Source organism: Geotrypetes seraphini, chromosome 2 (assembly GCF_902459505.1).
Source record: "Geotrypetes seraphini chromosome 2, aGeoSer1.1, whole genome shotgun sequence".
In the NCBI taxonomy this organism is placed as follows: domain Eukaryota; kingdom Metazoa; phylum Chordata; class Amphibia; order Gymnophiona; family Dermophiidae; genus Geotrypetes; species Geotrypetes seraphini.
The window spans coordinates 128131506-128155947 of record NC_047085.1 but is presented as its reverse complement, the minus strand read 5'-3'; the positions used below and the strand labels follow the sequence as shown (position 1 = coordinate 128155947).

Genomic DNA, 24442 nt, shown 5'->3' with positions numbered 1-24442 from the left:
AATTCCATGTTTGGGGAGCTGTAATAGAAAAGATGAAATGTCGCCATGTGTTAATAATTTTAAGTGAGGGTATAACTAGTAAATGTTGATCATTGGACCTCAGTAGTCTGGTTGAGGTATGGGGAATCAATGATTTGTAAATGAAAGCTGGAGTTTTGTATAGCAAAGATTTGAAGGTAAGCAGACTTAATTTATACATTATATGGTGCGCGACTGGGAGCCAGTGCGCTTTCTTAAGAAGGGGAGTCACATGATCGAATTTCTTAACTTTCATTGCTGTAACAATGAAAATCGCTGCTTCCATGCTTTCCTCACAAATTTGCTGCTTCCATGCTTCCAAATGTATACTGAGAAAAACGCTGCTTCCCAGCATCTCTAGAGAGAAAGGCTTCTTCCCAGCATGCTTGAAATCGCTGCTTGCCTGCCCAGAAATCGCTGCTTGCTTGCCTGCCCTGCCTGGTTGGCTGCCCTGAAATCACTCCTTGCTTGCCTGGCCCTGAAAAGTTATTTGCGGTTTCAATAGTAAAAACAATGGCTCTTTCCCCAAACTGCGAATAACAGTTGAACAGTTATTCGCGGTTTTTCCATATTCACACCTATTGGCCGCCCGCATCTACCGCGAATACGGAGGGAGAAGTGTAAAATCAAAGGCAGTATGTCCTGGGCAGGGATTAGGGGAACTGGCCAAGAAAGAAATGCATGAGGCGAGACAGCTTTTCGTACTGGCTCGAGAGAGATTATTTTGGTGGCCTGGTTTCAATTTTAAATAAGTAAAATATCTATATTTATTTGAATTTTAGGTGTTGTGGAGGAACAGCTTAGTGGTTGGAACAGTGGTTTGCATAGCAGAGAAGAAAAGGATCGCATCTTGCTTTTTCAAACTGATGATCCCTGTGATCTTGGCATGTTGCTTTACTCTCCATTGCCCACAGACGATAGCAAAGTTCAAAAATGCCATTCATACATATATTCAAATGATTCACTACTTAGTTTTATGTGCTCATAGATCAGTGTGTTACAAGAGGATAGCCATGCAGTCAACAGACTAGTGGTTAACTTCAGAATTCTAATCACAGCACCAAAATGCTTCACTGCTTCCAAAACCTCAAAGTCATTTTTCAAAACAATATTTAAAGTGCACTTACCTTATAACAAAAAGGTGAACCTCGGCCTCAACACAGACCGTTGTTTCGCAGGGCTGCTTCAGGAAGCAGAGATGTGAATATTCCTGAAAACGCCATAAAGATGTACTATGTCGAACGGTTCTACCTGTAAAACACCGCTGTTAGTCACTCAATAGTATGTTCAATGTCATTCTATAGCGTGACTAACAGTGGTGTTTTGCAGATAGAACCGTTCGACCTGGTATATCTTTATTGTGTTTTCAAGAATTCTGAAGTTAACCACTAGTCTTACTGCATGGCTATCCTCTTGTCACACACTGATCTTTGAGCACATAAAACTAAGCAGTGAATCATTTGAATGAATACATTTATGAATGGCATTTTTGAACTTCGCTATCGTCTGTGGGTATTCAAGTTTCAAGTTTATTAGCATTTTTTGAATCGCCTATCGAAATATCTAGGCGATGTACACTCTAAAAGCCACAGATAGTGGTTTCACATATATTTTTGACAGGTTAGACATAATACAGACAATTTAAAACAGTTTTTAGAGAACGACCATTACAATACATTTGGGGTTAAGGAATGATATAAGTAGGCAGGGAAGAAGGGGAAAGTTACATCATTTTTATATATTGAAATTTACATAAAGGGAAAACACAGTGGGAACAAGGGGAATTAGAAAGTGCAATATTTATTTTAAGAAGTTTAAAAATTATACGTGTTATAATATGTGTTCAAATGCATCTTGAAATAAGAAAGTTTTTAAAAATCTTTTAAATGTATGTAAATCTATTGATTGTGTAATAGTATTTACTACATAAACTCCAGACATCTTTTACTTTCACTTGTTTCCCCGCATGTGTGTTGGATTACTTTCCATTGCATCAGGGAAAAAATTGGGGGGGGGGGGGGGTCTGTTTATAATGCTGTGTTGTAACTGCAACATGCATGAAGGACAACTAACTAAAACATATGAGGTGAATTAATAGTTATTTCACCTTAATCCAAGAAAAATCTATTCCAACTCGGATAAAAAACAATAAGCTGTGACATGTGAATGCATGAAAAACAACACATTATGAAAAATGAGTAACACAGAAGTCTACCTCCAGTCTGGCAGCCCCTGTGTTGCCTTGGAAAAGGGAGGTTTCCTAAAAGGAGACTATTACACTGGTAAAGAGGATGTAATCTTGTAGTCAGGACCTGCCCATCAGGGGATGCAATATCCTCTCGCACTGAGGATGTGTCTCCAGGGACTTATTAGATTTTCAAGTTTTATTAGGATTTTATATACCGCCTATCAAGGTTATCTAAGCAGTTTTACAGTCAGGTACTCAAGCATTTTACTTATCTGTCCCGGTGGGCTCACAATCTATCTAACGTACCTGGGACTATAGAGAATTAAGTGACTTGCCCAGGGTCACAAGGAGCAGCGCAGGGCTTGAACCCACAACCCCAGGGTGCTGAGGCTGTACTTCCAACCACTGCGCCAAGGGTTAGGACTGCTGTTATCGTAGGAGATTTGAACATTAGGCATGTAGATAACTGGGTGGTTGATGGTCATGAGGCTTGCTTGGTCACTTGCTTGCCTGGTGCGAAGGTGGCAGACCTCACACGTCACCCAGATAAGATTTTAGTGCTAGGGAGGAGCCAGCTGCCTTGGTACATGTGGATACCAATTGATGTTGAAAATGTGGGAGGGAGGTTTTGGAAGGCAAATTTAGATTCTAGGTAGAAATCTAAAATCCAGATCCTCCAGAGTAGCATTTTCAGACATGCTCCCTGTTCCACACACAGGACCCAAGAGGCAGACAGAACTCCAAAGTCTCAATACATGGTTGAAAATGATGGTGCTCTGATGAGGGATTTTGATTTGTTATGAACTGGGCAACATTCTGGGAAAGGGGGAGTCTATTCCAAAAGGATGGTTGCCACCTTAATTAGGATGGAACCTGGCTGCTGGTACTAAAATAAAAAAAAAAAGAGAGAGCAAGCAACTTTTAAATTAAAATGGAGGGGGGGGGAGCCGACAGTTGACCAGGAGCTCATGGCTCAGTGTGGAGAATCCATGAAGGATACTATTGAAACAGTATATTTAGGGAATCCCAATAGAGAGGGTTAAACAATGGTGAAAGAAAGCCAGGACTATTTAAAGAGCAGATTAAAGAATGCAAATTATACTGTCAATTTCTAAACAGCTTGTTGATGCAAGGGAAAAACACAATTTGAAGTCTCTCTGGATAAATCCTAGAAGCCTAAATATGAGGTGTGAGAGTTAGAGTATAAAGCACTGAATGAAGAGATAGATATAATAGGTATCTCAGAGACCAAGTGGAAAGAAGACAGTAATCGGTGAAGGGACAAAAGCGCACTGGACAAAGCCGCGCCAGCATTTCAGCCCAGACAATTGGGCACAAGACTCCAGCGCGCCACTATAAAAGTGGGTAGACCTGGTAGTATCTAGGTAGGTCCTTCCTTTGGTTTCCAATAGGGCATAATTCATTAAAAAGATTAGGGGTTCCAAACCCCCCCCAATGGCAGCATGAACACTATTAAGTAAACTGGGGGGTTCCCCCCTCACCCCCCCCCCATTGGAGCTCTTTAAAATTAACTTTTCCGGCGGCGCACTGGAGTTTTGCGTGCAATTGTCTGGGCTCAAATGTCGGGGCGGCTTTGTCCCGCGTGCAAATGACTATGAACCCAATAATCAGGACACTATTACTAGGGTACAAATTATATTGCACTAATAGTTGATCGAATTGAAGGAGGGTGTGTTGCTCTATATGTTAAAGAACAAATTGAGTCAAATATAAACATTCTACTTGAAACAGATAGCAGTGTAGAGACCTTATAGATAGAAATTCTATGTGTGAAGGGAAGGAACATACTCGCAGAACTGTACTACCATCTGCCAGAACAGAATGAATAGACAGATGAAGAAATGTTTTACACAAATTAGGAAAGCTGGCAAATTGAGCAACACTATAATAACAGGTGATTTTAATTATACTACAATAATAGGAAGAAGGTATGTGTCACGATACCACTTATTTACACACCCCTAAATGAAAGCAGGAACCCCACGCCCACTCAGAGGTACACTACGCAGAAAGAAAAAAAATACTATGGTGGAGAAAAAGATCTCAATTGAACTTCATTGGTCAGAAAAAACTCCCATCATATAGAAAAACATTAACAGCCCATTGTAACTAAAATTTATCTACTTCTTTCAAATCTGCATATTATCCAAAATCTTCTATAAGGTGCTGAGATTCACTGCATTCCCAAACAAACACAAATCTGTCATTACTTTAAAGAAGGAAATAATACAATCCAAAAATACTTAGCTGCGCTCTCATTCCCTCAGTAAACAGGTAGCAATGTACAGCTTGTCAACCCAATGGGGAATCCCAGTTTCACCAATGGCTGCTTCAGGAGTTGAAGGAGGAAGCTACTAGAGAGTTGCGCGGGGACAGAAATCCCACCCGTCCCCTCCAAAGTCCCAACCGTCCCCACCCGTCCCCGCGAGGAATCCCACCCGTCCCCACCCGTCCCCGTGAGGAATCCCTCCGTCCCCACCCGTCCCCGCGAGGAATCCCCTCCGTCCCCACCCGTCCCCGCGAGGAATCCCCTCCGTCCCCATAAACTTCAGAAATAGTTATTTCATTTAATTATGCTACTGAATTAAAGGCTCTGGTAGAAACCCATTTACAAATAAGCAAAAAGACTTTATTAATTTGAAAATATTAATTGGGAAGAATACATACTTTGTAAACGGGTTTCTACCAGAGCCTCTAATGTTTATAAATTTTTATCAACACAACTAATATACTACTTTATCCTGAAGCAAAAAAAAAAAAAAAAAAAAAGAAATAGAATTCTTTTCCTACCTTTGTTGCCTGGTTTCTGCTTTCCTCATGTTCTCATTCAATTCCTTCCATCCACTGTCTCTCTTCCTTCTGCATCTTCCATTTGCTCTGTTACTGTGCCTCTCCCTTTCTTCCCCCTTCCAAATTGGTCTGGCACCCATCTTCTTCTCTCCGTTCCCCCCATAGTCTGGCATCTGTCTTCTTCCCTGCCAGCGTCTTCTCCCTACTCTCTCTTCCTCATTTCCTTTCAGTGTCCTTCTCCCCCCCATCTTCCCCATGTCCTTTCAGCGTCCTTCTCCCTCTCTGTCTTCCCCATGGCCTTTCAGCGTCCTTCTCCACCCCTTTGTCTTCCCCATGTGCTTTCAGCATCCTTCTCCCCCCTCTGTCTCCACAAGTGCTTTCAGAGTCCTTCCCCCCCCCCGCCCTTCCCATGGCCTTTCAGCGTCCTTCTCCACCCCTTTGTATTCCCCCATGTGCTTTCAGCGTCCTTCTCCCTCCTCTGTCTTCAAGTGCTTTCAGAGTCCTTCCCCCCTCCTCCTGTCTTCACCATGGCCTTTCAGCGTCCTTCTCCCCCCCTCCTTCTCTACCGCCCCGGGTGCAGCACAGCCGGCCAGGTCCCCTTACTTTTGTGGCACTTCCCCGACCAACCGACAACAGCCCCGGTCTGACAAACCTCCCTGCCCTTAACCGCGAATCTAAATTACCTTCTTACAGCTGCTGTAAGAAGGTAATTTAGATTCGCGGCTACAGGGCAGGGAGGATTGTCGGACCCGGGCTGTTATCGGTCGGTCGGGGAAGTGCCACAAAAGTAAGGGGACCTGGCCGGCTGTGCTGCAACCGGGGCGGGGCGCCCCAGACCGCCCCCCTCCCTTGGTAGCCACTCAAACCGCGAGGCTACTCCTTCTCCTTACCTGCCCTGCCTGCAGCACAGAGCCGAATGGAAGTCTTCCCGACGTCAGCGCTGACGTTGGAGGGAGGGAGGGCTTTGTTTAAGCTTTGTTTAAGCCCTCCCTCCCCTCCGACGTCAGCGCTGACGTCGGGAAGACTTCCGTTCGGCTCTGTGCTGCAAGCAGAGAAGGTAGGGAGAAGAAGAGCCGCGCGACTGAGTACATCCAGCCCCGCAGGAGCCCCGCGACCCTCTTAGGCGTCCCCATGGGATCCCCGCGACCCTAGGGGGCGTCCCCACGGGATCCCCACGACCCTAGGGGCGTCCCCACGGGATCCCCGTGACCCGAAGGGGGAACCCGCGGGATTCCCGTCGTCCCCGTTCCCGTGCAGCTCTCTAGAAGCTACAGGCTGGTAAGCCTCACTTCAGTTATTGGAAAAATAATAGAAACATTGCTGAAGGAAAGGATAGTGAGATTCTTAGAATCTAATGGATTACAAGATCCGAAGCAAAGGTAAATCATGCCAAACAAATCTGATTGAATTCTTTGACTGGGTGACCAGCTAATTGGATCACAAATGTGCACTATATGTAATGTACTTAGCTTTCAGCAAATTCATCATAGGAGGCTCTTAAACAATCTCCATGGGCAGAAGTTAGGGCCCAAAGTGGTGAACTCGATTAGAAACTGTTTGACGGACAGAAGCCAGATGGTATTGGTAAATGGAATTTGCTCAGAGGAGGGTCAGGTGAGTAGTGGAGTGCCTCAAGGATCAGTGCTGGGACTGATTCTGTTCAATATGTTTGCGAGTGACATTGCTGAAGAGTTAGAAGGTAAAGTTAGCCTTTTTGCGGATGATACCAAGATTTGTAACAGAGTGGAAAACATAAAAAAGGATCTGCAAAAGTTAGAAGAATAGTCTAGTGTCTGGCAACTAAAATTCAATGCAAAGAAGTGCAGAGTAATGCATTTGGGAGGTAGAAATCCGAGGAAACTGTATATGCTGGGAGGTGAGAGGCTGATAAGCACAGATGGAGAGAGGGACCTTGAGATGATTGTGTCCGAGGATCTAAAGGCATCTAAGCAATGTGATAAGGCGGTGGTTGTAGCCAGAAGGATGCTATGCTGTATAGAAAGAGGAGTAACCAGCAGAAGAAGGGAGGTGTTGATGCTCATGTATAGGTCATTGGTGAGGCCGTATTTGGAGTATTGTGTTCAGTTTTAGAGGCCATGTCCTGCGAATGAAGCTGTCTAGAGGAAGGCAACAAAAATGGTAAGGGTTTTGAACAAAAAGAAGTATGTAAAGAGACTGAAAAACCTAAATATGTACACTCTGGATGAGAGGAGGGACAGGGGAGATATGATATAGACATTTAAATACTTGAAAGGCATTAATATAGAACCAAATCTTTTCCAGAGAAAAAAAAATGGTAAAACTAGAGGGCATAATTTGAGGTTACAGGGAGGAAGACTTAGGAGCAATGTTAGGAAATTCTTCTTGACGGTGGTAGATGCCTGGAATGCCTTCCCGAGGGAAGTGGTGGAGAGGAAAATGATGTTGGGATTCAAAAATGCGTGGGATAAAAATAGAGGATCTCTAATTAGAAAATAAAGGATGTAAATTAAAGAACTAAGGCTGGTATTGGACAGACCTGCAATCCAATATATGGTGATTCGGTGTAGGATGGGTTGGGGTGGGCATTAATGTGAACTCCACTAATTTGGAACATGAGGATATTACTGGCTAGACTTTACGGTAGATATCCTGCAAACAATGGGATGGTTGGATAGGCTGGAGTGAGCTTGGGCGGCAACTTCAGCATTTGGAACCTAGGATAATACCAGACTTTACAGTCTACATCCCAGAAATATCAAAGAAGAGACAAGTTAATCTAATCATGTGTGGGTATAACTTATGGACAGACTGGATGGATTGTTCAGGTCTTTATCTGCCATCATTTACTATGTTACTATATAAATTGGATTGCTCATCTACCGCGCTTATAATCATTATATGCTCAAAACTGACTGGATAAATGTTATTTAAGGCAGTGGTTCCCAACCCTGTCCTGGAGGAACACCAGGCCAATTGGGTTTTCAGGCTAGCCCTAATGAATATGCATGAAGCAAATTTGCATGCCTATCACTTCCATCATATGCAAATCTTTCTCATGCATATTCATTAGGGCTAGCCTGAAAACCCGATTGGCCTGGTGTTCCTCCAGGACAGGGTTGGGAATCACTGATTTAAGGGAACGCTAGAAAAATAAAATTCCTAGATGTAATAAATGAATACTTCTTGGAGCAACTGGTCTAGGAACCAGAGGGGGAGCTTTTTTAGATCTACAGTATCCCCTCCAAATCTGCAGTTTCAGTACCCGCGGATTCGGTTAGTCACAATTTATTTATTTATTTTTTTTTAAGAAACGCTGCATCCCGGAACTTACCTGATGGTCTAGTGGTGACGTGGGGCAGAAGAGATCTTCCTATGCTCCTTCCCCATGCAAAGCTGTCATCAAAATGGCTGCCATGAGTTCCTGTTGTAGTCTCAAGACTACAATGGGAACTCATGGCAGCTATTTTGATGACAGCTCTGCACGGGACAGGAGTGTAGTAAGATCGCTCCTGCCTTGCATCGCCGCTAGACCACCAGGTAAGGTCTGGGAAGGTCCAGGATGCGGGGCTGCCTGCTCTGAAAGTTATCTGCGAAATTTCAATATTCACAAGCCGGCTCTGCCTCTAACTACCGCGAATATTGAGGGTCTGCTGTAGTTCTTAATAGAATGCAGGGCATAGTACAAGAGGTAACAATGTTGGGCCCACTGGAAACAGTGATCATAACATGATCAAATTTGAACTAATGTCTGGAGTGAAGTCACTAAGGAAATCTACAGTGGCATCATTTAATTTTTGAAATGGCGACTTATGATAAAATGAGGAAAATAGTTAAAAAGAAGCTAAAAGAATTGGCCGAAAGGGTTAAGACTTTAAATCAACCATGGATTTTATATATATATATATTTTTATTTATTTATTTTTTTTTTTTCCCATTAAATCTTTATTGATTTTCAATTTAAATTTCAAGCATTACACTTGTACAGAAAGCAATAATAGAAAACACATTAAGTACAATATAATTAATTATAACTCATAAAGTTAACAATTTTTTACTATTCATGCTCAAGTCCTCAACTTAAGATCCAAGACTCAAAAAGAGCGAAACATAAAGGAAAATGCTAAGAATTTAACAAAAAACTGAAAGCTGTAGCTCTGAAGAGGTCATCAAAAATTATAGGACTCAAAGATTTCTTCCTTCCAATCGAGACATTGTTACAAAAGTTGTCAATTGAGATGGTTCAAAGAACACATACTTAACAGTACGGTAATGCACAATACATTTACACGGATGTCTCAAATAAAAAGTTGCCCCCAAAGATATAACCCCAGGTTTCAAAAGAAGAAATTCACGGCAATGTTTTTGCGTCTTCCATGCCAAATCTTGGAACATTTGTATTTTATGACCAAGAAAATTTTTTGTCTATTTTTAAAGTAAAGCTTTAATTAACAACCATGTTTTATCAATTGGTAGAGCTAAATTAATGATCATAGTGGCTGATGATGCTAAGTCCTTCTCAGATGTCTCTAAGATTTCTGAAATGTTTAAAACCTTTTTGATCTGAAGGTTTTTCTTTGTGTTGTTGATTTTGCCCTTTTTCAGGGAGGTAGTAAACCCATGAGAATGGTGGTAACTGTTCTTCAGATATCTGCAAAATTTCCACTAGATATCTCTTAAGCATGTCTCTAGGTGCCACCAAATCAACTCTAGTAAAATTAATTAACCTTAAATTGTTACTATGTGAGTTATTCTCAAGCATTTCAATTTTCCTCCTTAAATTGATATTATCTTTAATTAAAGTCTCTTGTAAATGTTTTGATGTCGTTTCGTTTTCATATTTCTGAATAGTTAAATTAGAAGTATTTACATCTTTTCTTATATCTTTTAATTCTTTATCATATTGCTAAAATTTTCTTTCAGTTTGTTGAAAAGTAGAGGTAATAGTCTTAACAAAGTCAGCCATTAGGTCCCATAAGGTATCTAAAGTTACTTCAGCAGGTTTATTCAATACAATTGGAACCTGTGTGAGTGTATAGTGCTTACCGTTCTGAAGATTTTCTTCGGGGTCTGTCTTCTGAGTTTCCCCCTCTTGTAAAGATGTATCTGCCCCAGATTTCTCCATTGGGACCCTTAAGAAACGAGTCCCAACCTCCAAGCTCTCCTCAGATTCCTTACTTGCCTCTGGTGAAGAGAATACCTCTGATTCTGGGGTTTCCCCACCCCTGGGGAGCTGGTAATCTGAGGTTGCGGGAGCGGAGCCCTAACATCGGGGCTAAGAGTAGTATCGGGCCCAAGAGTGTCCACTGCGGGTTCGCCTCCCTGTCTCCTCAGCGGGCCACCATTCGATGACGCCGAGACCTCCTGCATGCGCCTTAGGAGCTCCTGAATATTGCCGAGACCCGGAGCTCCAAGACACCGCGAGGCAGAAGCAGCGCTCTAGCCCCTTCTCGTGGCATCGCAGTAAGTGTTATTACCGCTAAAGAAATTTTTTATCAAAGTAATCGATGTCCTATGGTGAATGATTCAGAGCATCCTGCCTTCAGTCGCCATCTTGGATCTTCAACCATGGATTATATTTAAGAATCACATCTTGGAAGCCTGTCAGAAGTCCACATATTGGCAAAGGTGGAAAGAAGACAAATGACATCCAGCATAGTTAAAAGGTGAAATAGAAAGAATCTATTAGAACTAAAAGAACATCCTTTAAAGAATGGAAAATGGATGCGAATGAGGAAAATAAGCTATATAAATACTGCCAACTTAGATTCAAAGCACTGATAAGTAGTGCTGCCTGATTCACGATTCGAATTGATTCACCGATTCATTTCAGGTGAATCGATTCAAATCGAATTATCCCGCCAAAAAATCGGCCTCCCGATTCATTGACTGACCCTCCCCACTCGCCCTCTAAAGCAGGAGCAGCAGCGCTGCCTTTTGCTGGCCTGCCGCTCCTGCTTTAGAGAGCTAGTGGGGAGGGTCAGTCGGGAAGTGACTTACCCGCTGCTGTGCTCTCCGTCTTCCCCCTGGCCTCCAGAATCAATCTCCCTAACTTCAGCAGCCTGCAATAAGATCACTGGCGCTAGCGATCTTTGCAAGCTGGTGAACAGCTTCGGAGCATCTTCTCTCTGCTGCAGTCCCGCCCCTTCTCTGACGTCAGAGAAGGGATGGGACCGCGGCAGAGAGAAGACGCTCCGAAGCCGTTCACCAGCTTGCAAAGATCGCTAGTGCCAGCGATCTTATTGCAGGCTGCTGAAGTTAGGGAGATTGATTCTGGAGGCCAGGGGGAACAGCAGGCCTTCCGGAGGGGAGATGTAGTCCTTCGGGGGGGTGCAGCCTTCCGGGGGAGGGGGGTACAGGCCTAACATGCCTTCGTAAAAGGAACCCTTAGACTTGGGTCCATCCATGTCATTAGACACATTGATCAGTAAGTTTTTGCCAGCTTTTGGTCAGCAACAATGACCTTGGCTTCTTCCCATGTAATTCCAGCATGGTGTAGCTCTTTTATGAAGATATGTCACCATGTCTTCCTTGGTTTTTTCCTTTCTTTTTCGCACTGTTAAATGGTGTCCATCACATTGTGATTTTTGGAATTCTTTAAAGCCAGAGCTTAAGGCCAGCTAAGTGCATTCTACACTCTGCTACAATGTCTTGTAAACATCTATGTGATTGATCTCGTTGTAGTATGTCTTCATTAATAATATGATCTCAGTATGTGGCGTGTAATATGTTTCTCGTGCACTGTTGATGGAATACATTTAATTTTTCAACTTTGTGTATTATTGTATTTTCCAGTTTCACTAGCATTACTTGCAGTGGGTAAGATGATTGTATGTAGAGGGATCTTTATTGCAGTGCTGTAGAACTATTGTGCTTGTAACCTTTTTATATTGCAGTTTCTGTCATTTAAGGGCTTTAAAACTAAGACTTCATGAAAATTCTTTTGGATATCAATTGATAAAATTCTGGAATGACTTACCAATTAATGTTCATGAATGTTAAAATTATCTTTGCTTTCAGAAATTGTTGAAGTGGTATTTATATTCACGATTTTTGCTGTAATTTTTTAACTCTATTTTCAGAATTAGTGTTTCCTGTTATCATATATTCCTAATTAATATATCGGTGCTATCTCGTTCTGAACCAGTTTTTAGAGATAAAGCAGGCTACAAGTACGTACTCATCATTGTCATAATGAACACTTTGTTTATTGGGATTTATTTACTGCCTCTTTGAAGAAAACCATTCAAGGTGGTTGAAACACTGCTGCTGCTTTGCCAGTTCTGCATTTGCACTGCAGCATTAGGGAATGACATGGAAATAGGGAGCCATGATAAATCTGCAGCAACAGAAAAATTTGTGGGTGCATCACCGTGGAAGTGTAGACAAAACTTTTTACTACCCACTGGAGCAGTAAAAGTCTTTGTTCCCGCTTAAAAAATAGGACTGTCTGTTTTCTATGACTCCCTGCTGAACTGATCCCATCTTCTCACTACCAGTGATGCAGGCGCTGGGCTAGGCTAGCCTGACCTGGCATTGTTCTCCCTCTATCTCCTCCTCCTTCTGTAAGAGGGGACCCAATTGGTCTTGTTCTCTCAACTCCTCCAATTGCTGCCGCTGCAGCCACACATGTAAAACCCTGCGGCAACATGCCATTTTGTGGGGTTTTGTTGCAGTAGTGCTGGCGGCAGCGGTGATGAGGAGAGAAGTAGGCAGGAGCTAGACTCTGGTCTTAGAGGGCTGTGGTGGCAGCAAGAAGGCAACAAAGAAGGAAGCCGGAATGACGCAGTAGCAGCAGGCAGGAAGCAGAAACCAAGTGAGTGGGAACTACTTGCTGAAAGTCTTAATTTTTTTTTTTTTTTTTTAAACCCTAATACTCACTTTCTCTTGCTTGCCTGCATTTTCCTTTCTCCTCAGCCACATTGAGCTGGGGCGGAGAGGGAGAAGGAGGCAAGCTTTAATTTAAAAGAAAAGTTCAATCTATCCCAGTTTTCCAATTTCTAGTTATTAATTGCATGGCCACCCCAGTCATAATAAGAAGTCTATTTTTAAATTTTTTCAATTGGACTATTAAGTTTTAACAATGTCCCAAATAAAACCACGTCATATGACAGTGGAATAGAGACACCTAATACCAGGTTGATTTTGCACCAAATTGACTTCCAGAAATTGAGTATCAACGGGCAATGAAATAAAAGATGATCATGTGTCCCTGCTGCAAGTTGACAGTGCCAGCATCTATTAGATTTTGAATTATCCAATTTTTGTAAATGAACAGAGGTCCAAAATATTCCATATAACAAAAAAAAAACCCACAAATTTGTTTCATAGATGCTGATGCTGTACATTTTATTCTCCAAGTCCAAATCCGTGGCCATTGCATAGCAGAAATATGCTGCTTTGTTTCTATACTCCAATTGTCTCTTAAGTTTGTTTTAGGTTTTTTTTTCCAAATATTCAGAAATTAATTTATACCACTTGGCAGCCTGATGCCCTTGAAAATCTGTCTGGAAACACAGACCAGGCAAACTATACTGACTTTATAAATTGCGCCAGTCAGGGAACCCTTTCTGAATGGCCTGTTTCAACTGCAACCATTTATAACTTTGAGATTTTGAAATGTCAAATGATTGTTGTAACTGTAATAAAGATACCATTTTTCATTCAAAATAACATCATTTAGTGCTCCTTTTACTAAGGTGCACTAGCATTTTTAGCACACACAGGAAATTACCTTACGCTTCTAGAACTAACTCCAGCTCAAAGCTAGCATTAAGGTCTAGCGCACACGGCAATGTAGCGTGCGCTATTCTGCGCGTTAAAGCACTAACGCGGCTTAGTAAAAGGAGCCCCTAGAGTACGAATGCCTGTCTTCAACCAATGTTTCCAGAGGATTTAGTCTTGCCGATTTGTATCTTGGAGTTCAACCATAAGAGTTAAGGCATCTATAAATTTTAACGTAATCCAAGTTGAATGAAAAATAATATTGTCCTTATATATTCTAGGAAGCTTGATACTCAATATATGATTAAGATAAAGCGGGGCCATAAAATGACTTTCCAGAATTAACCAATCCAGCAGATTCTCCATGAGTTCAGGAAGGATCCAATACATGCCCTGACGCAAAATAAATGCTTGATGATATCTGTAAAAATTTGGAAAATTTACCCCTCCCATCGATTGAGTTTTTGTAAAAAGATGATTGAAAATAAATTGGTAACATACTCATTTGGTAACAAACTACAGGCAAGATCATCATTTTGATAGTTTGGACTCTTCCCCCACCAAGAAAGATGTAATGGATTCCATTGCTCACACATTTCTTTGACCTTCAACAATAAGGATCTTTCATTTACTGTAATTGTATCTTTCAATGTTTTTTGAATCATTATACCTAAATATTTTATTCCCTCTTCCTTCCAAAGGAATGGAAATGGATCAGATATTCCTTTTAAACAATGTACATTCAATGGAAGAACCTCTGATTTGTTCCAATTTATCTTATATCCAGAAAATTTATCAAAACAATCAAATCCAGTAAATGAGGGATGGTTGATTCAGGATTTTTCAAATGAAGCAATATATCATCTGCATAGGCCAAAACTTTATAATCTCGACCTGCATATGGAATTCCCTGTATCTCTTCTGCCTGCTGAATAGCCAACAACAAGGGTTCCAAAACAATATCAAAAAGCAAAGGAGATAAGGGACATCCTTGTCTAACTCCCCTATTTAAACGAAAATGTTCCGAGAACTTATTATTAATATATAATCTAGCTGAGGGGGAACCATACAAGGTTTGAATCATTTGAATAAATCTGGAATCTATCCCAAACCAATCCATTGCTTGGTACATAAAAGTCCATTCTATCGATCAAAGGCCTTCTCTGCATCCAACGATACCAAGAAGGCTGGATCCTCTATTGTTTTTGCTAAATTAAGCATATGAAGTGCCAATCTAGTATTATTTGCAGATTGTCTTCGAGGAACAAAACCCGTTTGGTGCATTCCAATAATATAAGGGAGAGCCTTAGCTAACCTCAGAGCCAATAGTTAGGCCAAGATTTTTCCATCAACGTTAATTAAAGAAATAGGCCTACAGTTTCAAACCAACATGGCAAACAATAGTAAGGGTTTCTGCCATAGTATCTAATATCAGACCTTTCATCGGTTGTCTTTGATACAATTGAAAAATATGAGGTAACAGTATACTTGAAAATTTGAAAAACTCCACTGTAAATCCATCACTACCCGGAGTGGATCCTGCTCTAAGAGACTTCATAGAAACATAGAAACATAGAAAGATGACGGCAGATAAGGGCTATAGCCCATCAAGTCTGCCCACTCTATTGACCCACCCCTTTAAGTCTACTGACCCCCTTAATCATACAGCCACTCTACTGACCCGCTCCTTCAAGTCTATACCCTAGCGACCCTATTCCTTGACTTGACCCTTGTAGGGAACCCACATAGGTATCCCATTTATTCTTAAAGTCTGGGATGCTGCTGGCCTCAATCACCTGCACTGGAAGCTTGTTCCAATACTCAATCACTCTTTCCATGAAGAAGTACTTCCTGGCGTCTCCACGAAACTTCCCTCCCTGAGTTTGAGCGGATGTCCCCTTGTGGTCGAGGGTCCTTTGAGAAGAAAGATATCATCTTCCACCTCGACACGTCCCATGATGTACTTAAATGTCTCAATCATGTCTCCCCTTTCCCTATGCTCTTCGAGAGTGTAGAGCTGCATTTTGTTCAGTCTTTCTTCGTACGTGAGACCCTTGAGCCCCAAGACCATCCTGGTGGCCATCCGCTGAACCGATTCATTTCTGAGCACATCTTTACGGTAGTGTGGCCTCCAGAATTGCACACAGTATTCCAAATGAGGTCTCACCATGGCTCTGTACAATGGCATTATGACTTCAGGCTTCCTGCTGACGAAGCTTCTCTTGATACAACCTATCATTTGCCGTGCCTTAGATGAAGCCTTCTCCACTTGAGTGGCGGTTTTCATGTCTGCACTGATGATTACTCCTAAATCTCATTCTGCTGTAGTCCTGGATAAAGTTTCTCCATTCAAGGCTTTGCATGGATTACCGCTTCTGAGATGCATGACCTTACATTTCTTGGCGTTGAAGCCCAGTTGCCAGGTCGAGGACCAACTTTCTAATGTACACAGGTCATAGTATCCTGTAGATTGCAGTCGCTTACTATATTGCATAGTTTGGTGTCAACGTCGAATAAGGTTACCTTACCTTGAAGCCCTTGAGTCAGATCCCCTATAAATATGTTGAAGAGGAGTGGGCCCAAGACTGAGCCTTGCGGCACTCCGCTGGTCACCTCCGATGTTTTAGAGAGGGTACCGTTAACCACCACCCTCTGAAGTCTGCCACTCAGCCAGTCATTAACCCATGCAGTCAGTTTTTCTCCTAACCCCATCGATTCCATCTTGTTCAGCAGCCTGCGATGCTGATTGAATTCTGAAAAGAATATAGGCGCCTCAAGATTTTCTTTTACATGCTCTGGAATTTTGGGCCCACGAAATGGAATTAAAAAAATCTCTACCTTTATTCTCTTTATTTGAATATAGCTCAGAAGAGTATAAAGCTTTATAATAATTCAAAAATTGGTTTAATCTTGCATTTTTCATCTTTAATGGCCGCATTCTTTTCTTTTCCCTTTTTAGCTTTAAGATAATAATAATAATAACAACTTTATTTTGTATACCAAAATACCAGAAGCAGTTCAGAGCAGTTTACAGAGGAAGAGACTGTACACAGACAGCGATGTTACAGAGAATATTGTCAATTATATTGGTAGAGTAGTCGGATATGCAATAAGTAGATCAGAGATACAACAAGACAGGGAGGAGTCAGAGAAATTTGTCAGAGATAGGTTTTGATTGGTTTCCTGAAGGCTTGGTAGGAAGGTGTGTTAGAAATGAGGGTGGTTAGACATTTATTCCATAGTTAGCCAACACTCTTCCCGCTTAATTCGAGTTTCCATAATACACCGCCTGCTGACGAAACAAATCTTTCCTAGCCAATTGTGAGCAAATCTCATTATATTTATATTTAGCTTTCATTAGGGCAGTTGAAATTTCTGGATTCCATTTTAAAGCCAATTTTGATTCTAAATCAGATCATTTTTTCCAAAATAGAAAATTCCATTCTAAGTAACTTCATAACATGCGCTGAATAGGATATAATCTGCTCTCTTAAGGTTGCCTTAAAAGCATCCCATATAGTTTCCAAAGGGATCTCCTCCGAGGCATTGAGTTGAAAAAACTCCTTCACTTTTATCTGAATTTCTTCTATAAAGTTTGCATCTGCAAGCAGGGTATTATTGAACCTCCTGTAGAAAGATTTATGGTATTACTAATTAGCGTAACATAAATAAGTTACATGTCTCTTCGTTTTCTAGGGGAAAACCATAATCTCTTACCCAAGGTTCGTTATTTTGCCAGTTTATACTAAGAATAGAGACCCAGGTGTTATGAAATACTTTTATTATGAAAATAGAAAATATAGTTCATAAGCCAGCAGCAATAACTAATTATTGATCACAATGTCTCTGTACATACATATATGAAACTCAGTACACAATTATCACACAACACTTGCTAGATAAATGAGTAAAACTAATTCTTACACTCTAAATAATTCCTTATAATAACAATTCCTGATTATCAGCAAACTAAATATATCGCTTATCACCACAGGTGCTTTACAAATCCTTATCCTAAAGACAATAGGATTCTCTATCTCTAACCCAGCTAAAAAGACATATAATTCTTTATCCTCACCATCCAATTAGGCCGTAGCACAGAATCAGGTGAAATGGAAGATGTCCTCCCTCAGCTTAGCAGATATGGAGATCCTTCTGTTTAGAAACGGTCCGTCAGCAACTGGAGAAGCTGTAACTTAGGTTGGCAGCCAAGATTTCCTTTATGTGATGGAATCCAGAGGTATAAAAATCCGGTTTCACTCTCTCTCAGGCAGAGAGTCAGAAGAGGTAACTTTTCAGGTCTTAATTATTATAAGATGTGCAGAGAATCCAATGTTAAGATGTAAGCTCCCTCACATCCCAACACAATAAATTATATTAGCACATTTCACTTGGATCTTGTCAGATGACCTCCCCGGACCAATCCAGAAACATAACTTAGATGAATAGCCTTTCTGTATAGAGTCTCGTACAGGATGTGACACAGAGGCACCTTTGTTAGATAAGAAGTATAAGAGCAATTCCTCCCCCAAGATTCACACAGGCTGAGCATGGAGGCATAACTGGACGTCCTTGACTAGAATACAGTTCTGGTACATACCCAGAATGCATCAGGCAGAAACAGAACAGTGTTCTTCTTTCTCTTCTGGCTAGGTTTAGGCTGGAATGATTTCTTGCAGACAATGGATCAGGCTTGATTATGTCAGGGAGGCCTAACCTTCAGGTGCAAATAAGGAAACACCCCTACACTCCAAACAGGTCTCTGGGAATCCTCTTTAGTGAATTGATATTCAATCCAAATTCCCGCATGATCTGTCAAAATGATAGTATCTATATTAGCTATTGTGACCTGTTGAATTAAATGATCTGAAACAAAAAATAATCAATTCTTGAAAATGATTTATGATGTAATTTGTAAATGTAAATTCCCGAGCATTAAAATTGAAAATCTGCCAAGTATCTTTTAAACCACAATTGTTCTCATGATCAAGACCTAAGGATTTCAATTGTCTACTTAATTGTTTATCCATAATTGGATCTATTACAGCATTGAAGTCTCCAGCTATGATGAAATTAGGCTTAGCAAGTGAAATAATTACTTGTTAGAGTTTCTTAAAGAATTCCGCCTGATTTGTATTTGGTGCATAAAAATAGAAAAGTGTCAGGGTATTATTTCCTGAAGTCATTTTAACATAGAGCCATCTACCCATTGGGTCAGCCTGAAAGTTATCAAACTTAGCAGATATTGTCTTATTAATCAGGATTGCCACACCTGCCTTTTTCCCTATTGCTAGAGCAAAAAACAATGTTTTATCCAGCCACCTTCTAACTTAGCTGCCTCAATTGCTGACAAATGGGTTTCTTGTATAAACTATGTGTCAGCTTGTTATTATGAGAAAAATAACAAATCTTTTTCTTCTTGATGGGATGATTGAGTCCATTAACATTCAATGAATAAAAATTTAAAGGCATTTTGTTTGATAGAGATATACTAAAAAGTGGAAACCTAATATCATACTCACCAAAATTAAAATTAATCCATCCGCACACATCCAGGATCCCAATCTAAAACTACCTCCATTCCCTCCCATATCCCATCCCTTAAAATAACACAAAAGCTTGGGTGCAAACATATAGACTGGCAATTACCATCTTCCCCTAAGCACCATAAATTCTTCCCCAAATTAACCCTCCATGTTCTAATGAATACTAATAAATTAAATTTTTATTCCCTAATAATTTGTAATTACCATACACTATAATTTAAAAATAAGTAATTAACACATCTAGGTATTTAATTAAACATTATGCATTGTATCTTATCAGTAGCTGTCTCCTGACGTCATCCACCGGACAAAAATCTTATACACGAATACAAGATGTCCAGTGCAGTACTTGGAGAGCTCCCCCAGGAAAGAGACTTGGGAGTACTGGTCGAAAACTCAATGAAGCTGTCCGCGCAATGCGCGGTGGCAGTGAAAAGGGCGAACAGAATGCTAGGAATGATTAATAAGGGGATCACGAACAGATCGGAGAAGGTTATCATGCCGCTGTACTGGGCCATGGTACGCCCTCACCTGGAATACTGCATCCAGCACTGGTTTCCATACATGAAGAAGGACACAGTTCTACTCGAAAGGGTCCAGAGAAGAGCGACTAAAATGTCTAAGGGGCTGGAGGAGTTGCCGTACAGTGAGAGATTAGAGAAACTGGGCCTCTTCTCCCTTGAAAAGAGGAGACTGAGAGGGTACATGATCGAAACATTCAAAATAATGAAAGGAATAGACTTAGTAGATAAAGACAGGTTATTCACCCTCTCCAAGGTACAGAGAACAAGAGGGCACTCTAAAGTTAAAAGGGGATAGATTCCATACAAACGTAAGGAAGTTCTTCTTCACCCAGAGAGTCGTAGAAAACTGGAACGCTCTTCCGGAGGCTGTTATAGGTGAAAACACTCTCCAGGGATTCAAGACAAAGTTAGACAAGTTCCTACTGAACCAGAACGTACACAGGTAAGGCTAATCTCAGTTAGGGCACTAGTCTTTGACCCAAGGGCCACGGCGTGAGCGGACTGCTGGGCACGATGGACCACTGGTCTGACCCAGCAGCGGTAATTCTTATGTTCCTAAACAAGAGAAATATTACCATTCTAAGACAGGAATATTTCCAAGAATTTAGCAAAATATAAAATATAAGAAATTCATTGAGGACATTACTCTATTGAGAATATCCAAAATCATGACATTCTATTAATTATTATCAGCATTTTGCACAATAATAATCTATATATATAAAATCGGAGGTATGTATGTGTATATGTATGTGTGTATGTGCCGCGATCATGCAAAAACGGCTTGACCGATTTGAACGAAACTTGGTATGCAGATCCCTCACTACCTGGGATGATATGTTCTGGGGGTCTCGCGGTCCACCTGCACATGTGGGCGGAGCTACAAACAGAAAATCAGATTTCACCCATTCATGTCAATGGAAAATATGTAAAAAGCTGCCATTCTCACAGTAATTCAAAAACTGCTTGACTGATTTGAACGAAACTTGGTATGCAGATCCCTCACTACCTGGGGTGATATGTTCTGGGGGTCTCGCGGCCCACCTGCACACATGGGCGGAGCTACAAACAGAAAATCAGATTTCACCCATTCATGTCAATGGAAAATATGTAAAAAGCTGCCATTCTCACAGTAATTCAAAAACTGCTTGACCGATTTGAACGAAACTTGGTATGCAGATCCCTCACTACCTGGGGTGATATGTTCAGGGGGGTCTCACGGCACACAACTCTATGTTGCTTGCTCAAGGGTGGGTTCACCCAATAATTTATATGTTCTTGCTCCAGGAGGTGAAACTAAAATTGTTGTTTATAATCACGTTTTGCGTTAGTTGTATTGTATTCATTTTGTCAAATATTTCACATTATAATTTGAATATTGTACTTTTTATTAAGCTGTAAAAAAATAATTTCATTCACCACTATAAAGTATCTTTATTTGAATCCATTTACAGTGTTATTGCTATAATTAAATACCTGTGCAACGCCGGGGCATCAGCTAGTTTAATAATAATTGAAAAATACTAAAAATAAAATCATAGTCGACTACTCAAATTAAATAATGGAATAACCATAAATTATAACTGATGGAAACTTACAATTCAAAACAATCCATTAATACATTGGAAAAATAAGAACTTAATACAAGAACAACTGAGGTTATAGTATAATGGGAAGCAGGTAATTAATAAGGAAGCTGCACAACAGAACAGCCTTTTAAGCAGTGAAATATAGAAAGTATCTACCTGCCCTAAGTGCAGAGTTTTATTTCATGATACTTTGCCATTATCCACATGTAAACATTCATTCATACTTTCATTCATTCCTAGAAGCACAATGAGTAGGCACACAATCTGCCAGCTGGTCCAAAACTAGCCCACTCTTAAAGCCCACTCTTAACATCAGTCTTCTGTTAACCAGAACATAACTCATTAGCTAGAAATCCTTCATTCACACACCAGTCATAGCAGGCAGTCCAGCTGAGTAAATGCTACACACACACATCAATACTGCAATGTTGGTTCATTCGAACAAAGGTTTTACAAGGGACCCAGATAGTATCACAACTTCCAAATCAGACGAGCATTCTGTGAAGTTATATTCCTTTTCTAAGAGACCAGTTGAAATTACTGCCTCAGAAAGGTGGCAGCAGGCTTAACTCATTGCTGTCCATAGCAGGAAAAAGCAAGTCAATCATTTTCTGTAGTTTGATGAGGATTTTATGGAGACAGCTGGATAATGTGTCCAATATCGTCAGCACTTCCCTGATCCCCCATGCCAGCAAGATGCTTCTAAAGATCATCCAGAGGCACTTGGGCAACATCCTTGATCAAGAACTTCCTGATGCCAAAGCTGAATTTCGTAATGGCAGAGGAAGTACCAGAAGAAGTTCTACCTGTGCTTTATTGATTATACCAAGGTTTTTGACTGTGTTGAGTATGACAAGCTTTGGAAGCACTGAGTGAGGTAGGAGTGCCAGCGCACATGATCAGGTTAATCATATCGCTGTACTACAATCTAGAAGCTACAGTACAAACCAGGTATAGAGATACAGAATGGCTCAAGATCAAAAAGGGTACAAGACAAGGATGCATCCTTTCTCTTTTCAACCTCTATGCAGAAATAATCTTGAGGAAGCTGGACTTAGATGATTTGAGTGCTGGGGTGAAAATAGGTAGAAGAACCATCAGCAATCTGAGATACACAGATGATGCTACTACCCTGCTGGCAGAGAGTGAGCAGGACCTCAAGAAGTTGATCCTGAAGCTGAAAGAAGAAAGAGAAAAGATGGGACTTTACCTGAACATCAAGAAGACCAAAATCATGAATACCGCCAAAAAGAAAATCAACATAAAAATCAACGATGAAGAAATAGAAGTGATTGATAGCTTTGTTTTCCTTGGGTCCATTACTGATCACAGTTGCGGTTTGACAGTGGAGATCAGATGTCGATTAGCACTGGGATGTGCAGCCATGGTGAGCATCGGCCAAATATGGAAGTGCAAGGGCGTCGCGGTCCCCACCAAACAAAAACTGATCACTGCCATTGTGTTCCCAATTGTGACATGTGGCTGTGAGACTTGGACACTCATGAAAGCAGATAGAAGAAAAATCGACACTGTGGCACTGGAGAAGACTTCTACGAATCCCATGGACAGCCAGGATCACCAGCAAAGATGTTCTTGATCATATAAAACCAGAGTTATCCCTATTTTAGACGTGTGATGAGGGCGAATTCACTAGAAAAGGAATTGCTACTAGGAGTGGTAAAAAGAAGCAGGGGAGACCAAAGGCCCATTGGCTGGATACCATCAAGAATGACACAGGAATGAATATCGAGCAATTGAAACAAACTGTGGAAAATAGGGAAGCATGGCGAGGACTGGCCTTCAGAGTATCCAAGGGTCAGACACAATTGAATGGATAGTAGTAGTAGTTCTTCACTGTACTTTTACTTTACTTAAGTTTTAAAATATACAAATGTGCTATATATATTAAGAATGTTTTTGTTTTCTCATAATAACAAGTACAATGCAAGCACCTATGTGCTATGCACACAGAAAAGGTTTTAGAAAATTAACACACCTCCCTCCCTCTCACCCCCCACCCCAACCCCCCAGTATGTGCATGTTTAGGCCCATTTTACTTTGGATATTAAGATCAGAATTCAAACTTACAGGTTGCAATGTGCTCAATTCTGACATATTATTTTTTCCACTTCTATGTGTGATGCCGTTTCTATATGTAGTTCAATTTTATAAACCTAGTAAGTTAAGCCTATTAAATAGTGAGTCAACAATTTTTTTTTCTCATTTTGAAAGCCTAAATAATCATTGGGAGATTAAGGATAATTACTTCCCTAATCCCACTTTTAAAGCCCTAGCCGAAATGAGCACTTTTTAAAATTCTGTGCATGGCTTTGAGCTGATAAAACTTATTGGTGAATTTTTTTTTCCCTGTAAACTTATTCCCTTTATAAAATGGAGCATTCACATAAAGACTTTTGTTCTGCCCAGGTATACCCAAACCACACCCTCATGAAAGTACCACATACTGTGGATCTTCATGTGTAAATAGTGGCTTTCTGAAACGTGTATTTACACATGTATACAATCTACATGTGTACATAGTGCTATTTACATGTAGAGATATTTCTTAAATAACCCCCATTATAGAATGATTGTTGCTATTATTAATATGCTTTTTTCTTGTTTTTAAATCCCTTTTTCTAGGCATTAGAAAAGCATCCCAATTCGCCAATGACTGCCAAGCAGATCTTGGAAGTTATTCAGAAAGAAGGGTTAAAAGAAACAAGGTTAGTATTTTTTTTCTTTATTTTGCATATTCCGTATGCCTCCATTTTGTCAGTAAAGTAGTAGGCATTTTTCCAAGGCTTACAGTTGTAAAACATTATCCTCTGCATTCCCAGGACTGATGTAAGACAAGCTTCAAACTTCTGCATAGGAGAATGCTTTACATGGGTTCTGGCTCTTTTTTCAAAGATCGTGTAGCTTAGCTTTGTGTGGCATCAGATCAACCTTTAGACTGCGCGTTTCTTTTCGACCAGTTTGGGTAAAGTTTTTTTCATTTTCACTTTAATATTTTGATCTTTTATTCTTTTATCCTGAGCTACAAGAATTCTGACCCCTGGC

The 24442-nt window shown here is 40.7% G+C and overlaps 1 protein-coding gene across 2 annotated transcripts in view; it reads left to right on the top strand.

Annotated features, from left to right (window-relative positions):
* ASXL3 (ASXL transcriptional regulator 3) overlaps positions 1-24442 on the top strand; it is a 326363-nt gene that overhangs the window by 39886 nt on the left and 262035 nt on the right. The window contains exon 2 of one of the 2 annotated variants that reach the window (XM_033934243.1): positions 24023-24105. In XM_033934243.1, the coding sequence (XP_033790134.1) occupies positions 24023-24105 (83 nt within the window). Of the gene's footprint in view, positions 1-24022; positions 24106-24442 lie in introns of those variants that run through there. The other variant, XM_033934244.1, reaches the window with a different exon arrangement.